This window comes from Pomacea canaliculata, linkage group LG1 (genome assembly GCF_003073045.1).
Source record: "Pomacea canaliculata isolate SZHN2017 linkage group LG1, ASM307304v1, whole genome shotgun sequence".
Classification (NCBI taxonomy): Eukaryota; Metazoa; Mollusca; class Gastropoda; order Architaenioglossa; family Ampullariidae; genus Pomacea; species Pomacea canaliculata.
The window spans coordinates 15,178,439-15,197,757 of NC_037590.1; the positions used below are offsets into that span (position 1 = coordinate 15,178,439).

Here is a 19,319-nt window from a genome sequence, read left to right on the forward strand (position 1 = left end):
TATGGAAAAGTGTAAGTGACAATTGAAATGGGCACTTTCTAGTATCATGAACTTGTGATTTTTGCAGATTTTTTTTTTAAAAAAAAAGGGTTTTAGCCTTTTAATTAACATTTGTATAACTCTTGGACCAGCAGTCTGGGAGAGTAGCTTCCCCTTGGTCCGAATGCGCGAACAGCGTTGCTTCCGTTCAGAGTGAAAGTATTCCTGACTAGTAGTACATGTAGTTGTATTGTTTATTGGAGATTTAATCAAAGGTAAGAATGTATTTTACAGATATTTACTAACGTGCCTGATTCAAGATTTATGAGAATGCATAACAAACTTGTTTAAGTGTCATCGTAGGTTTTCGAAACCTTTCAAAACATAAGCAAAAAGGGAACTTGCGTTTAAGTTATCGCTAGAGAAATGGTATTTACTGACTCATAAAATATTTGCAGTGAGGAAAAACAGGAACAGTTATGAGTTAATTGTCGTTGTTATCATGAATTGGCGAAGATCTCGAAATTTCATTACAGTTTTGGAAAAGATTAGAGCTCAACGTTCTCCAACAACAGAACAAATGACATAAAAGATATGACTACACAGTTAGCAGTTTTAAAAGCTTGCTAGTTACTGTTTTCTTAGAGTTTCATGATGTCTGGTACACACAATTTTTATTTTCCTCCAGTATCTACAAGAACATCCATTTTGTTTATTGCCTATGCATAGTTTAGAATGTGGTATCCATCAGTCTGGAAAACAGTACCAATAACAATAATTATCACCAGATTTTTTAAAGCTATGTCTTTTCATGTCTTAATCTTATGATTCCCATCCCATGATTCCTCAGCATACTTGTTGAGCAAGTTTTTTTGAAACTGCATGTTTATTTTTCACACTCCATCTCATGTTTCACAGATGTTTATGTTTTCAAGAATATCTCTTGTTTCTATTTAAGAAACAGTTCAGATTATGAAGAAATACATTAAAGTTTAAAAAGGACAAATCATACGTATACTTTAAACAGATGGAGGTAGTACACTTTTAGTGCGTCACCTACCATCGACCCTCAGCAAGGATGAAAAGGAAGACCTACTCAAACATTTTGGTGCCTGTAGAGTTCGTGTTATGGGCAACAAAGGCCCACTGGTAAGAAATGTTGTCAGAAATGATGTGGCATATTTAAGAATATTCTATAAATGTTATCTATATGTAACTTTAAGTAGTGTTTCTATATTTATTTGTGACAAACTTTATATAGAGATCAGAGAAGTCTTATCTTCACTCCATCTCACATTTTTGTTCTAAATATAAAAGGTAATAATTAACATGTGGGTTGTAGTCAACTGCTTAGCAAGCAAAGCACATGAAATTACTTGGTAGTTAAAAATAATTGTTTGAAGTGTAAATTGGAGTTTAGCATTAATCTTAGATCTGTAACATGCAAAGTCTTTGTGTTGAGCACATGAGAAGAACAAAGAAGTAAGGTTCTTTTTATATATATTTGTGTGTGTTGGCATTTATTTTATGAGTTTTTTTGTATCTGTTTCTTCTTTTATCTGCAGAAACACACCGCTTTTGCTGAATTCCAGAACAAAGAGACTGCACTACAGGTATTTAAGTATTTATTTATTAAGTTACTGGCAGTAACAGTGGTAACAGTTTCTGCCACCTTTAGCATTTTTTTTCCTTAACCTAAATTTAGGTCACTAAAGTCTCCTTTCTGCATTTTTTTATTTTAAATGTGTTCTGTGTTTTATTTATTCCAATTTTGCAATAAGTTGTAGGGTTTGCAAGAATTTCATCAGCAAGTAATTTTTAAAATTACAAAATGCAAATTTTGTTTTCCTTTGGGTATATCACCAACTTATTTCTTGCTAGTCAGCCTGTTATGGTGTGCATAGGTGCTGGCAAAACTGCACCAGGTGGAATTGCTAGGATGTAAGATTGTAGTTGAGCTGGCTCGAGATCAGGACATACATCACTTTCCTTCTGTCACAGATACTCAGCCAGAAAGCAGGTACTTTACCTTTTTTTAAGTTTTTTTTTTTGGAGGTAGTGGTGGCAGGGGGCAACATTTTTCTGTTTCAGCAGATGCATATTTAAATGGTGTTTTTACAAATCTTGCTTTGTACAGCTCTCTCTCTCTCTGTGCAAGCATGAGTGAGAAAGAAATGGCAGGATGGAGAATTATGCACTTTATACCAGTCGATACATTTCACAAATTTCTGTTTATTACCTGAGCTGAACACATAACAGCAAATACATTCAAAAACACAAATGAAATTACATTTTTAACTCATTAGATTTTTTTTTTAAATCCACTTAAACCACACTTTTCATCTTGACATTCAAGAACAGTTTTTGACAGTATTTCTTAATAGCATAACCCTGAAAATGTATTACCTCCCTTGCCTTAAGATTGTGTGCTGTAATAGGTTCAAGAATTAGAGGCTATTGTTGATGTCTTTTATTATCAATAGTTTTCTTTTTTCAGAATTCATGAAAAGAATGCTAAGGATGACAAAGTAAATGAAAAAAAAGACAATGAAGTGGAAGAAAATCCTTTTGACTTTTCCTTTCATAAATGGGGGTAAGCTTGCTAATTCTGCGCTGATTTTATAACTTTTACTTTTCAAGCTTAAATAAACACAAACTCATTGAAAACAATGAATATTTGTTCCCAGTATTCCTCATTGTAGAACTATCCTAGTAGGAAAATATCTCCGTCCTTTACTAGTTTATCTGGAATTATTGGTTCATGTAAACTTGGGCATTGTCATACTTTTAAAGTAGAGTATTGATAAGCATAGATAAATTACCTTTATTAGATTTTGTTCTATCTTTCTCTCACATATCATCCTTACAGGCTGAAGTATCCAAGACGTCGTCGATTATTTTATTTGTACCCTCCCCCATCACCATCCATTCTAATGAACATCAGCAACGCTTTGGCAGCATGTCCAAAGTTCTATGTTCAGGTACTTTTTAATTGTTAGATTCTTTTTTTGAAGTTATTTATTTTACTGTTCAGAGTAGTTCTTTGTTAAGGTTAATGGTTCTTTTGGGGAGACTTTGAATGTAAATTAACAAGAATTAGAAGAGTAGTTGCCAAAGCCCTTTTTGATAGATAACATTTTTCAATTTCTGCTTCCTGGATATTGGTCATCTTTGGATGTCTTGCAATGTGCACTGATTTTGGTGAATGTGTTTATTTCTTTTTTATCTTCATCTTCTTTCTGCTTCATGTGATTATAAGTGTATGTGGGAATTTTCTATTAATACTACAGAATTATAGTTTGGTAACATTTAAATGTAGTTGTCAGTAGTGACAACGCTAAAGATTTAGATGGTTGTAGCATTGTTAGGGGATAAAAATTCTGATAAAGATATATCATTTATGGCTTATCTTCAGGTGCTTCATCTCATGAATAAATGGATTTGCCAGCACCCTTTGGACCAGTTACAGCACAACCTCCAATGGTAGTATAAAGTTAAATCTAACTTCTTTTAATGACGATATATTTTCTTTAAAAGTTCTTTGTTGTGAAAACTCCAGGAGTGCTCAGTCATGTAGCTACAAGATAGAGCTTCTGATGAAATGTAACCTTTAGCACAATAACTACTAGTATTTCAAAAGAATGTATAGCAGTGAGGAAGTCTATTAATAGGTGAAATATTTTGTTTCCAGGCAGCTGACACAATCATCTCTGGTTACACAGCAGACAAGTTAGAGACAGAGGAAATGGAACTGTCCAGCACCGAAGAGTCAGAGATAGAAGGTGATGCAGGTATTCACAGGTGAGAAGCATGTAGCAAGAGATAGCTTACAGTGGTGATGGGGGCATTCATAATAAATGGGTTTATACCAGCCTTTCTCTAACTTTTAGTTCTGACAGAACCCTTGAAATAATGTTCAGGTCATGGAAAATTCCTGACTATAAAATAAAATAATAATCCATATAATTTTGTTGGAACCATTGCTGCACTTATAGGTGTTTACAAAAGACAAGACCCGATAGAGCAGGATGACTGAAAGTATCTGTCTGTGAAAAGTCAATTGTTCATGGGTCATAAAAATATGGTATTACATTCCAGAGAGAGGGAACCCAGAAGATTGTAGAGTTTCACTACTAATTCTTATCAGTGTTTTCTGTAATTGAGTGCTACCATCATTCATGAATTCGTTCAACTTGAGTATGATCTTAGGCTTGAGAAATAAGATCAAATCTTTCCTACTCTGGCCTATCTTTGCCCAGCATTTTGAGCCTGCCATGCACCTGGTTTACTGCAGGACAGTTTGTAACCTACTAAACATGAATGTTGATATTTTATCATTACTGGTTATCAAATGTTTACACAGATTTCATGAATAAAATCACAACACTAATAAAGCAATTTATTTTCATCATGAATCAGATGGTTAGCGACTGTAATCTTACTATGCGGGTTGGCTGCACTGGTTTTAGCTCTCATCTTGGGCACGGTGTTCTTTCTCTACGTGTGGCATCTGTTTTTAGAAGGGCTGGCTGGCAAGCCATGATATAGTCTTAGTTAATGGCTTGGAGTAAAACACTAATACCCCTCCCCCCACTTCATCATTAATCAAAATGGCATGAACAACATGAAGCCATGGCCAAGCCACATTTCCTGCAGTGATCGTTTGTCTCTGTCCCAGCTGTTTACTTATTTGTTTACTCATTTTAGTACAACAGATGCAGGTGGCAGCAACTGCTGCTTGGTTTTTCATCATTGGGTGTGACATGGATTAGTTCCCATTTAAGGGAAGTTTTTATGGGTTTATTTGATATTTTTGGCCATTCGACATTAATCCTGATTGATATTTTATGTCTGCTGTATTTTTAGACCAGATGAAGAGGTCTTGCTGAAACGTCCCCAACGTGAGAAGAGGAGAGTGAGAAAACGGGCTCGACTGTCACTTGTCCAGCCTCAGAACTTTGAGGTTAAACCCTCTTCTCATGCTGTATCATTGGAGGAAGTATTTGAGCAAATCGCAGAGAGTGGAAGCCGGCGGAAAATACAGTTAAATCTGCCGAATGCTGTAACAGATGCAGCAGAAAGTCAAGTTTTACCCCTGCCAGAGCAACCAGAAGGTAGATAACTTGTTAAATATCACTTAGATATTTTGTATATGAAATGGTACGCGCCTTCTGGAAAAAACAAAAAATGTTTAAGTGAGATTATGGCCCTTTAGTTACAGAAACTTTACCTCACACACAAAGTTTTTAATGGCTCTAAACGGAAATTAGCGGTGTTTTCATAAGCGTGGATGATTTGAGAATTGATGCTTCTCATGACAAGTAAATTGAGTTCTTTTTAACATCCCTACCCATTGATTAGTGCTGTACATCCTTGCTCCCAACTGTAAATGGAGACTGGGTTTGCTGAATCACAAAAGCAGATCTAGAGAACAGTTTGAAATCTCTAGTCACTTGATTCATGCTTTCTATGTAGCATTAATAATTCAACAATGTCATTTATATTTACTTTTTTCACCAGCAGATATCTGTGTGGAAAAGTAGAGAAAAAGACTTTCATTGTTGTTTGTTTTGCAGATACTGCAGGAAATGTTATTGATGCTGACAAAGAAGTCCAGTCCAGTGGATTTGGTGTTCTTACTCCAGTTGTCAAAGTATGCATTAACAAAGTAATGCCTTTTAGCAACAGACAGAATGTAAATAACAGAATATAACGAAATGCAAATAACTGGCATACCTTTTCCACTCCTTTGTAGAAAACAAAAAGTAGCACTATCACAATTTGATCAGGATGGATTGAATCACTAGAAGGGATTAAGTTAAATTACTTTGCACAATCCTGAGCTAAATAATTTGTTGTTTGTGTTTTTTTATGAAGCCTTTGGACAAAGGAAATGAGGAAGAAAAGGAAAAGGAATGGTCAGAAACAATTTTTGTTACTGATTCTGAACTGTCCAAGGGGAGAATGTCCCATAAAGGTAAGAATAAAATAGAAATCCACAACTGTACAAGATGTTTGGCATTGCAAGAAGATTTATGTCCTTGAATGTTTTATTGTGATACTTTTTAAAAATACACTATTTTCTTGCTTCATTTCTAAAATGTCTTGCTGACATGATTGTTGCTGAATGTTTAGAAACAGAAAAGATTGCAGTGTTCCGGAATTATCAGCAAGGAGAGCCAAGTCGGCGGCTTTACATCAAAAACCTGGCCAGACAAGTGACGGAAGAGGTTCGTAAGGGGACATTTGCATTAGTTTTGCTGTGCTTAGGATAATGTTTTAGGGATTGGCCTCCTTTAAAAAATATTAATGTGATTTCAAATTATATTATGTTAGCTTTTATTTGCAACATTAAGAAATAATTTATTAATTGATATTACTTTAATATTTTATTTTGTTATCAGGACCTGCACTGGATTTTTGGTCGTTATGTCAACTGGGCTGACGAAGGGGAAAAAATTATGTAAGAAACTTTGCAACATTGTCCTTGGCACAGAATGACCACAGTTTAAAACATCCTATTAATGTTTCATACAGCAAAGACAAGACTCAAATAGTGCTCATTTATACATGTATAACCTTTTATAGTTTTTCAAATTTTTTTTAATACAGAAAAAACTAGTTGCTTAATGGACTTTAAAGTAACTTTTTGTTAATTTATGGTTAAGATAAAGTTCTTGTTCGTCTGTTTGTCTTACAGGTTTGACATTCGTCTGATGAGGGAGGGTCGAATGAAGGGACAGGCATTTGTGACTTTACCTGGCACCGAGCAGGCTAAGCAAGCTGTTGCAGATGTCAATGCCTTTGTCTTGAAAGGAAAGCCTATGGCAGTGGTAAGCAGTAGGAGAATTCATGCTATCTCATCATCTGTTCACCATTCTGTTTATTTGGTGCTGCATCTTTCTTTTTTAATTTTTTTTCGTTGGTTTTTTTTTTCCCTCTACCCTGGGTGTTCTTCGAGTATGTGTATGGTGGGGAGGAGATAAGAATGAAAGGTGTATATGTGGAGTACAGGCGTTTGAACATACAAAGAAGTATATGTATGCATAAAGGTCTATATTAATCTGCTTACATGTGCATTGGTGTGTTTTTTTGGTTTAGTTTTGGGGGTTTTTTTGCGTGAATATATCTTTGCTGATGGTGAAATGCATGCCTTTGTTTTTCCCCTCTCATGAATAGAGTCATTGTAATGTACATTTGATGTGATGTTGTAAATTGATGTGTACCTCATTTGAGTAGATGGTTGGGAGGTATGTGAGAGAGAGGTAGAGGTCAGAGAAAGAAAGAGATAGGGCGGAGAAGATGAGAAAAAAATGTGCAGTGGCCGCAAGGGAGGAGTGCCCAAAACATTCTTCACCACTAGCATTTGTGTGTTTGTAGGAGTGGAATATTCTTCATCAGATTTTGGTGCAATAATGATAACATTGAAGAATATGTAGTTATATTTTATACAGTGAACCCATAAAACTGCTTTGTGAAATAACATTTCAAGCTTTTTTGTGTGCTTTTATTTTTTCGTTTTCAGCAATTTGCTCGTTCAGCCAAACACCAAGATGATGACTAGAGAACTGACAGCCTGACATGTGGCATTTCAAACGTGCTGGTGTTTTAGAGACACACAGATACCAAGTGTGAAAAAGAAGACAAGAAAATGAAGAGCGGTTTTTCCATGGAGAGAAGAGAGTGACTGATGAGACGCGTGTGGTGCATAATTTGAATGTATCGAGAGATAACACAATGCTTGCATCAAGGGGAAATCGCATACCGTGGTTGGTGGGATGTATAATTAAAAACGGAACAGTTCTCTGGTGTTCTACTGTTTTAAGGAATGTATTCCCATGGCTATCTGGCCCCTCTAACAGCAGAATCGGACCCAGTCGCCATGAAGGGAGCATCTCACAACCGGACATCGATAAATGTTAAACCACACGGCACGTACGATTCAGGAGGTAGCAGAGCTGAATAAGTGATGACGATAAAAGGATCGTATGGGAGGCTGCCATGGTCGTTTAGCGCTTCAGTAATGTGTGTTCCATTCCCGGATGCATAGCGCATGACGGAACACATCGTACCTCCAACACTATTGGAGACACTACAAAGCTTCATCCTCGGCACACGGTACCAGAACTGCGCGGCTGACCTCGAGATCGACAGGCAGTGTTTTGACTGTGTCTGGAAAATTTTCAGAACTCATTTAAAATCCATTCCGGACTTGTCCACTTCATTCAGTGGATGTATTGACGCGTTCCAGAGGAATGCCCTTTGGAATCTGGTTTTATTGTTTCATCTGATTGCAGGCCGATGTTTTTTGACGTGTGATTTGTGTCAAATTTCTAATATAAGATTTATTGCGCGATCAAAGCAGTTTAATAGTCGCAGCAGTGTGTGTGTGTGTGAGAGAGAGATGATGTTTTAATCTTCCATAAGGTTATAGAATACGTTGTCCCGTATGTGTTGGATATATGCAAGTAGTTGGTAATTTCGATGACGTCGCTGAAATTTCGTTAGACAGTACACCATTAACGTCTATTGACACGATTCTTCGTTGGTTGCCTGACCTTTGCCCCACAATACCCCTAAAGGAATGAGTTCAAAATTCTATGGCCGGTCACCGGTATTGCTGCATTTCTACGGTATTCCGAACTAGCTGCTTCATTCTGAGACCTGAGGTGTGTACCTACAAGTCCCTTTCGGACAAAATGAGCGTGTGATTCGATAATATTTATGAAGGTACTCGCGAGTTTAGGGTCATTTATGAGGCTCTCGTCAGTGCTTCTTATGAGGCAGTCGCCAGTGCTGATCGTTGAAGTTGTCTTCACTGGTTTACCTGATACATTTGTTCCTTTCCTATATGCTTCGCTGGTATTTTAGATTCTCATTATTTGATTGCTTCTTTCTTTTGTTGAAATTCATCCCTCCCCCCTCCACATGCACACATAAACGCTCGCACGAATACAAGGCATGGGAACTCACAAAATGCACGCAAAAACACACAACACAAATCCCGCACACGCATACAAAAAAGAACTCGCGCATGCACCAAGAGTTCGGTATTTATAAAAAGGATTAAAACTCCTTGATTACAATTCGCAAAGAGTTATTTATCACTTCACTTCATCCACCCTGGAAGAAGGCATTTACAAATACAACCCTGCAATGTCCAATACTCGCTGTTGTGCCCATGTTTAGGCCAGTGCTCAGAGTGGGATGCATTCCGGCAGCACAAGAAGCCAGAAAGCACATGACGCCCTCATCATAAAGCAGCGTATCAGGTCGGACTTCTCGCAACCGTGACACGGTTTTGTTTGCGCTGACCTCAGATAAGCGATATAATCTGTAACCGGAGCTAATATCAATGGATAGTCTTGTTTTTAATTCCCCTTCCCCCATCTAGTGTTTGTTCGTGTTTAAAATCGCTCTCCGTGCCTTCCAACAGAAGCATCTTAAGCAGCTAGAATAAAAAAAACAAATAGTTTTATCAGGTTTGGAATAATGTTACGAGGGCGTTACCAATGTCAATAGCATTTCTGGCATTAGCAATCAGCGTTTGCTTATATCCCCCGTCCTGCTCTATATTTTGCAGTTTAACATCGACTGTGCCTCGCGTCTGTCGACTTTGCCCACCTCCCATAATGGCTTGTTCCCAGAGGGCAGATCAGATGGCGCAGGGGTGCCTTGCGGAGGACACGTCCTCGGAGACAAGTGTTGATGGGGAATGGGGCTGAAGCTGAGAACAGGACGTGGGAAGGTCGCAGGTCGCCTTTTTTTTTTTTTTTAATAATAAGGATCGATGGAAGTATCGCCGATAAGATCAGGCTTTGCCTAGATTATCGCCTCGTGATCTCGTCTGCTGCGACTTTCATCGAGAATCTCTCCACGCGGTCTCGACAGTCACGAGGCATTGGCGAGAATCTCGCCTTGCGATCTCGTCAACTCACGGGTCGTGTTTTAAGGTGACGGTTCTGGTGTCGGTGATCCACGGCTCGGGGTGGGAGGTCGACACCGGTTCCAGAAACAATGAAGTCAGCTGCACTCGGCACGAGAGACGGGGGTAGGAGTGGGGGTAAGGAAGCGCATCCTTAACAAGATCTCCCTCCGACCCTCTCTCGGACAGCTGGAAAGGAAACTGCCAACAGCCGCATGCAGCATCCTGGCCCTCCAGCCACCCACGTGATCGAGCGCTTGAGCAGATCGGATGCCAGGAAGATGCATTATTCATGGACCGCCATGACAACCTTTACTCGGCTAGGCCGAGCTTAACGCATGTACGGTGGTTTTGTACGTGAAAACAGTGGATTCCATGTTGGCGGTTGTCACGCCGCACGCAAGCAACGATGTGCTTGCATGCACTCGAGGTACCAAGCACTCGCAATGTGCAAACCCGAACTCTGGACCCTTCGCCTGATGGCAGAAGCAGTTGTGGGACTGGAACAAAGCAGCCGACGCCGAAGCTTGAAAGGGGCTCCATGGGGCATTTTCTCGATTTCCTATCCCTCCCCACCATCCGCCGAAATCCCGAAGAGATCCCGTTGGGTGTCATCTGAGTGAGTGGGTTGGAAAAACCCTAGCAGTGTAAACCTTGTCGTTCGGTACTCATTGAGGGGGTGTGTGGGAGGGTGTTGGTCCCCTGTTGACAACTACTAGTCGCGTGGTATGACAAGGAGTAGTGGGTTGGTGGGAGGTATTGGTGGTCGATAGCCTCATCACCTACAGGAGAAGAAAATCAGAAGCGGTCGGAACGACTTGAGCAACGCTGGCGGACCTTTCTGACAGGAAACAGAGAAGGGTCCCTGAGTGTCCAATGGTTCCTTAAGTTCTGTCTCGCACTCTCAGGGTAGACTGGCCGACTAGTGACTGTACTTGAACCTCACTACCGAGGCTAGCGACGAGTCCGTGCGTACCCTCCTCCCCCTTCTCACTTTTCCGACCCACCCACTCATCGATTCGAAAGGGTTTGGTTTTTTTCAGGAGCAAGTTGTGACTCGGTCGGCACTGCGCCTTTCTTCTTTCTTCTCCAAACAAGGCAGCCGAACTGTAATGTTATCCTCGCCTTGTTCATTTTTGTGCTACTTATATCGAGCTGTTTGCTTGATCCTTTTTTTATTATTTTAATTGGCGTAGACTAGTAGCTTTAATGGGTTTTGGGGAGGATGGAGCGGTTGGACTTTTTAAAAGAAATTAGCGTGAAGAGTGGATTAGAAGTAGTGGACTAGTTTTTACTGTGTTCCCTGATGTTGCTATGTAAGCGACTTTTGTCGACAGGGTCTTATTCGTTCCTGTCAAGAAAACTATACAAAATAAAACATCGAAGGTGTAGAGTAGAAAGGTAATTATGCAAAATAAGACATCAAATGTATGTATAGTGGTGATTAATTTCGACATAACTGATGCTTTCTTTGTATTAGACAACGATATCAAATCAAAAGTAGATGTTTTTATATTTTATTGTCGACGGTTTTATCACAAAAAAAAATCATTATGTCGCCAGTAGTCTATTTTTTAAACTGTCAGATGTAGGCGTCATTTGTCAAATGCTTCAACTTTGATATGGATGCAAATATTCACTTTTCGATTTCTGCAGAATGATCGATTCAGTGCGCAAAGTGTAGCCGCTTCCAAAGTGAAGGGGTGGGCGAAGTGGGTTTATTTGTGGGCCGATTTCAAAATTCTAAGCTATGTGGTGGCCAATAAAACACCAAAACCCGAGGCCAGTACCTAGTATTAATAGGAATGGACAACAGATGAGTTCATAATGGCGTTCACTTATTGAATTTATTCTGTTAAGTGAAGCTGTTTGAATTCGCTGACAATGAAACTTTAGAACCAGCCTTTCTTTTGAAGGCAGCCGCCCCCGATGCTCTACATCAGCCATGTCAGGCGTGTTATTTGCTATCGTTGTATTTTGTGTAAAATTGTTTACGGACTGCCAACTTCTAACGCTGTTGTAAATCATAAATTAAATTTCAATCAGATTAACAACGTAGGCTGAATAAAAATATGACAAGTGCATTTCAAATGTTGGCAGACGGACCGATCCAAAGACGTTCTCGGGCTGTAGTTTGCCCACCCCTGTGCTCGTAAAAGAATATTTTTTCATAGTTTTTCTTTTCCTTATTTATAGTTTGTTTTCTCTATACTTGGATGCCACGTGCTAGCTGTTAGTGTGTTAGCAGCGATCCCACGACATTCGGCGTTCAAAGGCTTTGTGTGCAATTCTCCGCCAACCGCTAGCTGGATGGCTAATCCCTAGCAGTCAGCTAAACTGCTAATATTTTAGCTGACTGTTTACTCGTTAGCTGTCATGTTACAGGCGCATCGTGCACCCAGCCCCTGTTATGGGCTCCCCGTTCCTTTGCTTCCGGTATACATCTATCGCCCGATTGTCACACTTCTTCCTAAGCTTTGATAGTGGAAATGTCGAGGTGGTAATGTCGTCAGCCTCAGTCTACGCTTTTCACGTTCCTGTAATCTACATGGGAATAAATTACACTTAGCTGGAGACATCAGTTAAGCTCGTTCTTAACCGGGAAAAATGCCGAAGCATCAAACCCGCAGTTTCCCCCAAATCGTATTGTACTGGCAAATACGTTTGAACTTAGAATGTTGACCAAAGTTCCAACGATCCAGACATTCACCCCGAAAGTTTGGTTTCCTGTGACCTTCACACACAACTTTACCACACTTGTTCAAACGTTCGACATTTGCCGGGTTAATAATGGCGGTTAGGTGCAGTCATTAGTGTCGCAAAATTGATGTTGATCCTCAGTCAGCACGCAGGTTTTGCGAAATGTCACGAACCTCATCACTGTTTAGGGCCCTTCTTCTTATCGGACGCATGTTGTCGAATAATGTGGCAATTTTTTTTTTTTTAATGTATGACCGTCACATACCGACCGTTACGAAAGTCATTTTACCCCATCCCCATTGTTGCAAACCTTACCGATGATTATCATTTGCCTCATGGTCCTGTGGTGCAGGACTCGCCCCTATGTATGCTGCAACACGACCCCGAACTATGTCACTCGCCGTCTGCATCGTCATCCTCACTAACAGCAGGCCTAGCGGCAGGTTCGCTGCGCCATCGCGGACCCACCATCACCGAGCGACTCTAGCGCCCCCTACCCTCGCTTCCACTGAACTCCCTGCCAGCAAGGGGCAGCAAGCCAGCAATCTTTCTTTGAAGCCAGGGAGCTATAAAGGCAATCAATACACAAAAGTCGACAGCCACGACGCGCCAAAGGAGAGACGCTTTAGTTTCCAAACGTCTTTTTCTTTCTTTCTCTCTCTCTTCCCTCCCTTGTTTTTGTTTTTGTTTTGTTTGTTTATTTTTTTTAAACATCGTCTCCCCGGGGCTCGGGGCCCGACATCTGTGATGAGGACTTAGGCTTTTATGAAGGGCACGTTTGGATGAAAAGCGAAGTCGTGGCCGGAAGGAGTGAGCGCAAATGCCGAAGGGAGGGCGGAAACTGATCGAGGAGCTTAACAAAAATTTTGCAAAACTTGAATTTAAAATTGCTGTTTGGAATGCCAGAGGTCGGTGAGCGTTCAGGAATGTGCAGGTGATGAACTGGAGGAGCGGGGAGAGGGCTTGATTGTTGATGGAATGCATGTCGTGGTCACTTGAGGCAAAACATGGTGTGGTTATTTTAGTTCAATGATGATTCTCGTGGCAACAATGGTCAAGATGAGAGGCAGAGTGAAAAGGGAAGTGGAGGTATAACAGAGCCTGCGTGCTGACGGTCCTCAGCCCGGGGATAAGAACTGTGGCTGGAGCGAAAAATGTGTGGAGGTGTGGTCACCTGTATAATTTGAACCCATAACCTAGTCTGTGACACTAACTATGCATCAGGGGAGAGCTTGGTGCTCAGTGTCTTGACATCAAGGATGCAAGCAACGACCTTAAGAAAAATTTCGTCTACAACATTGGTTGCTACGTCTGACTTGTCGTCGCTTTGAAATACTGATAAGTTTACAATTGCAAATAAACTGCGTCCATGCTGCTCTAATCTTTTACCGCCATCGAGGGCTTCGTCGTGCCATGCTGCTTCACCAAACAGTCTTCATGCCTGGATTCAGAGGGTCGTCGTACGACCAAAAGGCAACAGAATGGCAGACTACACAGGCCCAGCCAGTCGCATGGCATCCCATAGAATTAATTCTAACTAGCACGCGCGTGCGAGAGAAGACGTGAACATCAGTCAGCCAGAGGAGATGGTGCTATGGGGCTGATGGCAACCAAATTAAGACAGAATATTGTCTAACACCATTCATGCAAATGTAGTCGACCGACGATAAATCCTGGACAACTGAAAGTAGTTCTGGATATGAGATTGCCGGCTTAAACAGTTGGGGTGGGTGAGAAGTGATTAGTTAAAAGTTTGAAATTTCAAACAAATAGTGCATTCAAGAAAATCAAATTATACAGTCAGAAAGATATCGTCCAGACGTGTCCCAGACGAAGAGGAGCAGTTGTGTCGACTGCTCTCCCTATTTCTGCAGGCTGCCCTGAATAGCTCACTCCAATATGTAAGCAAAGGCGATAAGAGGACGCCGCCTTGAAGCTTGCAGAAATCCTCTGGCGTCGTCAAAATACTTAGGAATGAAAAGAGGTCTGGCGATTTATTGCCGGATCCCTCCGACCGCCATTCATAGTGCATGCCCTCGGCTCGAAGATGGCGAGTCCGTTAACGACTTTTTTCCCTTGGATCTTTTCGCTTCTCTGAGAAGGTCGTGTAGAGGGCCACTTCCTGACTTTGAGACACAGATGCACCCAGGACTGTGACGACCCTCCCCATCCTCTCCCCTCCCCAAAGAGAGTTGTAACGGACGGAAGACAAGGTTGCTGCTGCTTCAGTACCTGTGATCTTCATGGTCGAGTTGTTTGCTCCAAGAAGGCGCTGACTAGCTCTTGGACATGAGAGGTAGCTTTATTTTTAGTCCGTACACACAGCCCATGAAACAAACCACTTTTATGTGATTGAAAAGAAGTGGGGATGGGGTTGAGAGAGAGAAATTGGACTTAAGCAAATTTAACAGGCTTTCACTTTGACTCGCCACCCGACCCTCCTCTACTACTCGTCTCACCTTTTATTATTGGTACTCTGCAGACTTTTGTTCCAGTCAACTACAGAAAACATTGAAGGTTTTCATTTCTTTACCAGACATTTAAATACAGTTCTTTTTCGAGATCTTACACCGCTAACAAACTCCGTATTTCCGTCTACCGAATCGGATGGGCTCCACCACCCGCATATACCCCGACAATTTACGACTGGTCGAGAAATCACTCCGGGATTAACTCTATTAACGGGTTCCTGGATTCACAAGTAAATGATATAACGGCGCTGAAGGGTTTACAAAAGGCATTAAATTAGGTTGAAGAGAAATGTTTCAGACTACAGCCGACATTTTTAGGAAGCTACGAGAAAAAGTTATTAGCCACCGAATCTTCTAATAGAAATGGGCGTCTTAACAGAATTTCCGCAAGAAGCAAATGAGACAAGACTGACAACAGATGTAAAGGGCCTTCACTACTATCAGCGTCCAAGAGAATTGCCCTGACGAGTGGAAATTGAGACGAAACACGAAGGGGATTAAAGGAAGTAATGAAAGATAATATCTGGAGGGAGACAACTGGCTGATGTGTATCTTGTAAATGACGAGTAGAATGTCTAATAAGATCAGCAAGAAAACAAATATCAGGGAAACTAAACATACGGACAGTAGAAGAAGTTGATAATGTGGGTATATTTTTGTTGATATAGTTTTTAAATATTACTGTACTTGTTATGAGTGTAGTGGTAAGAGCGGTGTTACGGATTACTATTTCTGTAGTGGGTACCTTACTCCCCAACCCTACATCAGAAAAAAATTAAAACTGTTGTAGACGAGTAAACTTTTTTTTTTAATCCTCTTGTTTTACCAGGTAACAATGTTTGGAAAAGCCAACTCTACACTACTCGTGGCAACAGGTGGGTGTTTCGGGTACAGGCATTTCATACCAGTTCCGTCGGGCCATCGAAAGAAAGCATACAAACAGAAGTTGATGAAAGTAGGATACATTTGCAGTAGTTAGCCAAGGCAGACTAGTTCAGCGCCCTTGGGCAGAATGAACCACCAGTGGCCAGGTAGCAGTCAGGTAAGTCATAGTTCAAGCAGCATTTTAAAGACCAACCTCAGCAGTTTGCGTTTTTTTTTCCAGCTATCAGTAGATAGCCGATAATTAATTAATGGATGGGTTTTGGAAGTCGAAATTTACAGATTAGGCTTATATCGCCTATATCTACTGATATCTGCACAAAAAATAAATAAATAAAAAAACGCAAACTATTCAAGTTGTTCTTTAATTGCCTACTTCTCGTCAGCCAGACAGCTAAAACCTTTAGCAGCTCGCTGTGCTCGTGGCCCCTGATATCTGTGCATGGTGGTTGGTACGCCACCTGGCGGGGATAAGCCGCGAAGAACAGGTATTTTTTTTTTTTTCAACCCCAGTCGAGCCGCCGGCTCTGATTACACAACACGTCCTTCATGCGCATGGCTGATGAACTCCAGACAAAGGCGTCGTGACCCTGCTTCTTAACCCGACTTGAAAGCCCAGGTAAGGGGGGAGAAAGAAGAAGGGGGGAGGAAGTCGGCCATCCCTGATGTTTATGACTAGCCTGGAGGCGTGGTGAGCCATGGACAGGGGTTGAAGGAGTAGTAGGGTTGGGGAAGAAGGAGGGCAGAAAAGAGGAACATGTTGGCGTAACATGGGATTTGTAGGTGGATGTCAGATGTCATGTATATGTATATGTAAGTGTGTTTTTTTAAAGAGGTACGGTAGGAAATGCAGGTGAGTTTTTGTTTTGTATTTCAACGCGCCACTTTTCTGCCACAGGGGACAAATAAAGTTTTATGTGGACGTAAATGGATATTGAATAGAAGACATTGGAGCACGAGATTGTTTGAATGGAGGATCAGACACCGCAACACGAGAGGGAGGGCCCCAAACTTAGCGAAGATATACAGACGTGAACGGCGTACCCGGTTGCCCGGTTGTAATACCTTGGGGTGTCTCGAGTGCCACAGGGGTAACGATCGAGACTATTGAGTCCTACAAGTGTAACGACATAACGACAAACAATTGGCTTTGCCTGTATCAGCCGAGACACCGAGGAATTCCATGGTTTTGACAATTTCAAAGGCCTGTGTTCTGCGGTTAGAATATACCACAGCTGGAACGACTGGAACAGCTGTAGGAGAGCTGTAGATGGCCATGGAGCAGCAGCGAGGTCAAATGTCAGGAGTTTATCGAGGGATGGTTGGGGAAGTGGGGTAGATGATGGGTGAGAGAGACTATAAATTGTTAAACAATAATTTCTTGTAACTGGGACTCGCATTCTTTGGACTGAAGAGTCAGACCAAAAAAAAATTCAGTGAAAAAAAAAAAGTGAACAAAAAAACAACATGAAAATATAAAAAGAAAAAAGAGAATGGCAAAGTAGGTCTGAGAAGAAAAGAAAGCATGGAAAGTGTCAGATCAGAAAACTAAACATAAAAAAGTGTTGTCAAAATGCGAATATTCTCAGTGCACAGATTATACACAGACGATTGAACGCACAGAAGACGCGCGTGGCGGCACGTGATTTTACCGATGGAGGAAGAAAAAAGGAAAAAAAAAATCTTACTCACGCAAGAATTCGAATTGAAGCGGGGAAAAAAAACCAAACAGGAAAGGGTTTTGGAAAACCACTGGCCATGTGAATGAAGTTGTATCATTAACTTGAACAGCTGTAGTCACGATACAGCTTTTTCCTTCTGCCTCTCTCCCTCTGTTTCTTTCTCGCTTTGTTTCTTTCGTTCTGTCTCTCGTTCTCCAGTGCCTCTCTCACTCTCTATTCTTTTTCTTGTCTCCCTCTCTGTCTCTGGTTTCGCAAGCAAGGGGTATGACTGTTTTGTAATTTTTAGTCATAAGAATCACTATTGCAGCTCATGCTATGTCATGACTTAGAGGTTTTGTGTGTGGCTGCCTCTTTCTCGTTACAACAAACCACCCGATGGCTCATCGCTTACAAGGCTAACCTGAGCTCGAAGTTGAGCTCGATGTTGATTAATATAACGCAGCCTTGTCGTCACGGAAAGGCGTTGTTAATTGTTGTTTATTAATTTGCTTTGTCGCAGAAAGGCGTTGCTAATCCTTGTTTATTAATGTGGTGTTTCCTAACAGAACACAATAATTGACGAAGATTGAAAACCCTCGCTGGCGTGACGTCATTGGCAGAGTGAGACAATCCCCAGCCGTTGCGCCAGTTTCAAAGCACTGATGCGCCTGAGACGTTGCCATGGCGACGAGAAAAAAGCTAGAGTGGATGCGACAGTTTCGAATCACACATCCCCCAAAGACAACAACAAGCCTGCCCTTGTGAAATCATCTGACTCCGGGTTTTTGCTTCCGAAGTACACGTATGTCCATATAGAGGGGTTCGTGAATGGAACTCCCTTGTACACTTATCTTTAAAAGTTCTAACGAACAATTGCCCAAGAGGAATATGATTTTGAGAGGAATACAAAACCAAGATAAGAACACCCGACTCACCTGCCAAGAAAAAAAAAACTCGTCGCGTGATCGGAAGAAGAATACTTCTCCTTGACCATCAAGATATGTTAGAGGAGTTCGTGGCTTGATTTGATGAAGTAGTTCTTTGTGCCAAAAAATGTGAACTGTAACATGCATTTTCGACCCTTGCTCTCGTTCCTGTTCCTGTTCCTTTTTTGTGTTTCTGCTCCTTTTCCTGTTCCTGTGCTTTACCATCTTTCTATTTCTGTTTGTTCTTGTTTCTTTTCCTATTCCTTTGCTTATCCTGTTTTGATTTCTGTTCATGTGCTTGAACCTAATCCTGCTGATATTTATGTGCTTGTGTTCAATCATATTTTTATTCTTCTTTGTTTTGGTTGCTCATTTTCCATTTCATACTCCTATTTTGTGCTTGTTCCTATTTCTGCTCATGTTCTTTCTTATTCCTGTTCCTTCCTCCCTTGTTCACTCTGTCCTGTTTCTAACCCTGTTCTTTTCCACCTATCACAGCTTTTTCCTATTCATACATTTGCTTGTTTCTTCTCTTCTTCTCGTTTCTATTCCTGTTTCTGCTTCTACTTCTCGGGAGCTCGCTCCCTGCTACTTAGTCTTAAAACACAACACCTAGCCTGACGGTGTCCATAAGTCTCCATGCAGGATGTTCCAGAGCAGACGGAGACATTCATAAGCCCGGTGTCTAGTCACATAGCAGAGGCTCGTCTCTCTCCAATTTAGTGAAGAGTTGGTGGGACACACGTGTCAATGTTACCCTGGGGATGGTTTGTAT

At 41.0% G+C, this 19,319-nt stretch overlaps 1 protein-coding gene across 1 annotated transcript; it reads left to right on the top strand.

Moving 5' to 3' along the window:
* Position 1: 1 nt before the first annotated feature.
* Positions 2-8,340, top strand: LOC112567654 (RNA-binding protein 40-like). The gene is given in 17 exon segments (XM_025244406.1): positions 2-11; positions 216-254; positions 1,007-1,128; positions 1,545-1,592; positions 1,884-1,999; positions 2,477-2,572; positions 2,849-2,960; positions 3,395-3,410; positions 3,413-3,462; positions 3,671-3,780; positions 4,846-5,093; positions 5,556-5,632; positions 5,857-5,956; positions 6,115-6,209; positions 6,384-6,442; positions 6,680-6,812; positions 7,505-8,340. Coding segments are annotated over 17 exon segments (1,470 nt in total). The 3' UTR covers positions 7,544-8,340.
* The last annotated feature ends 10,979 nt before the right edge of the window (positions 8,341-19,319 follow it).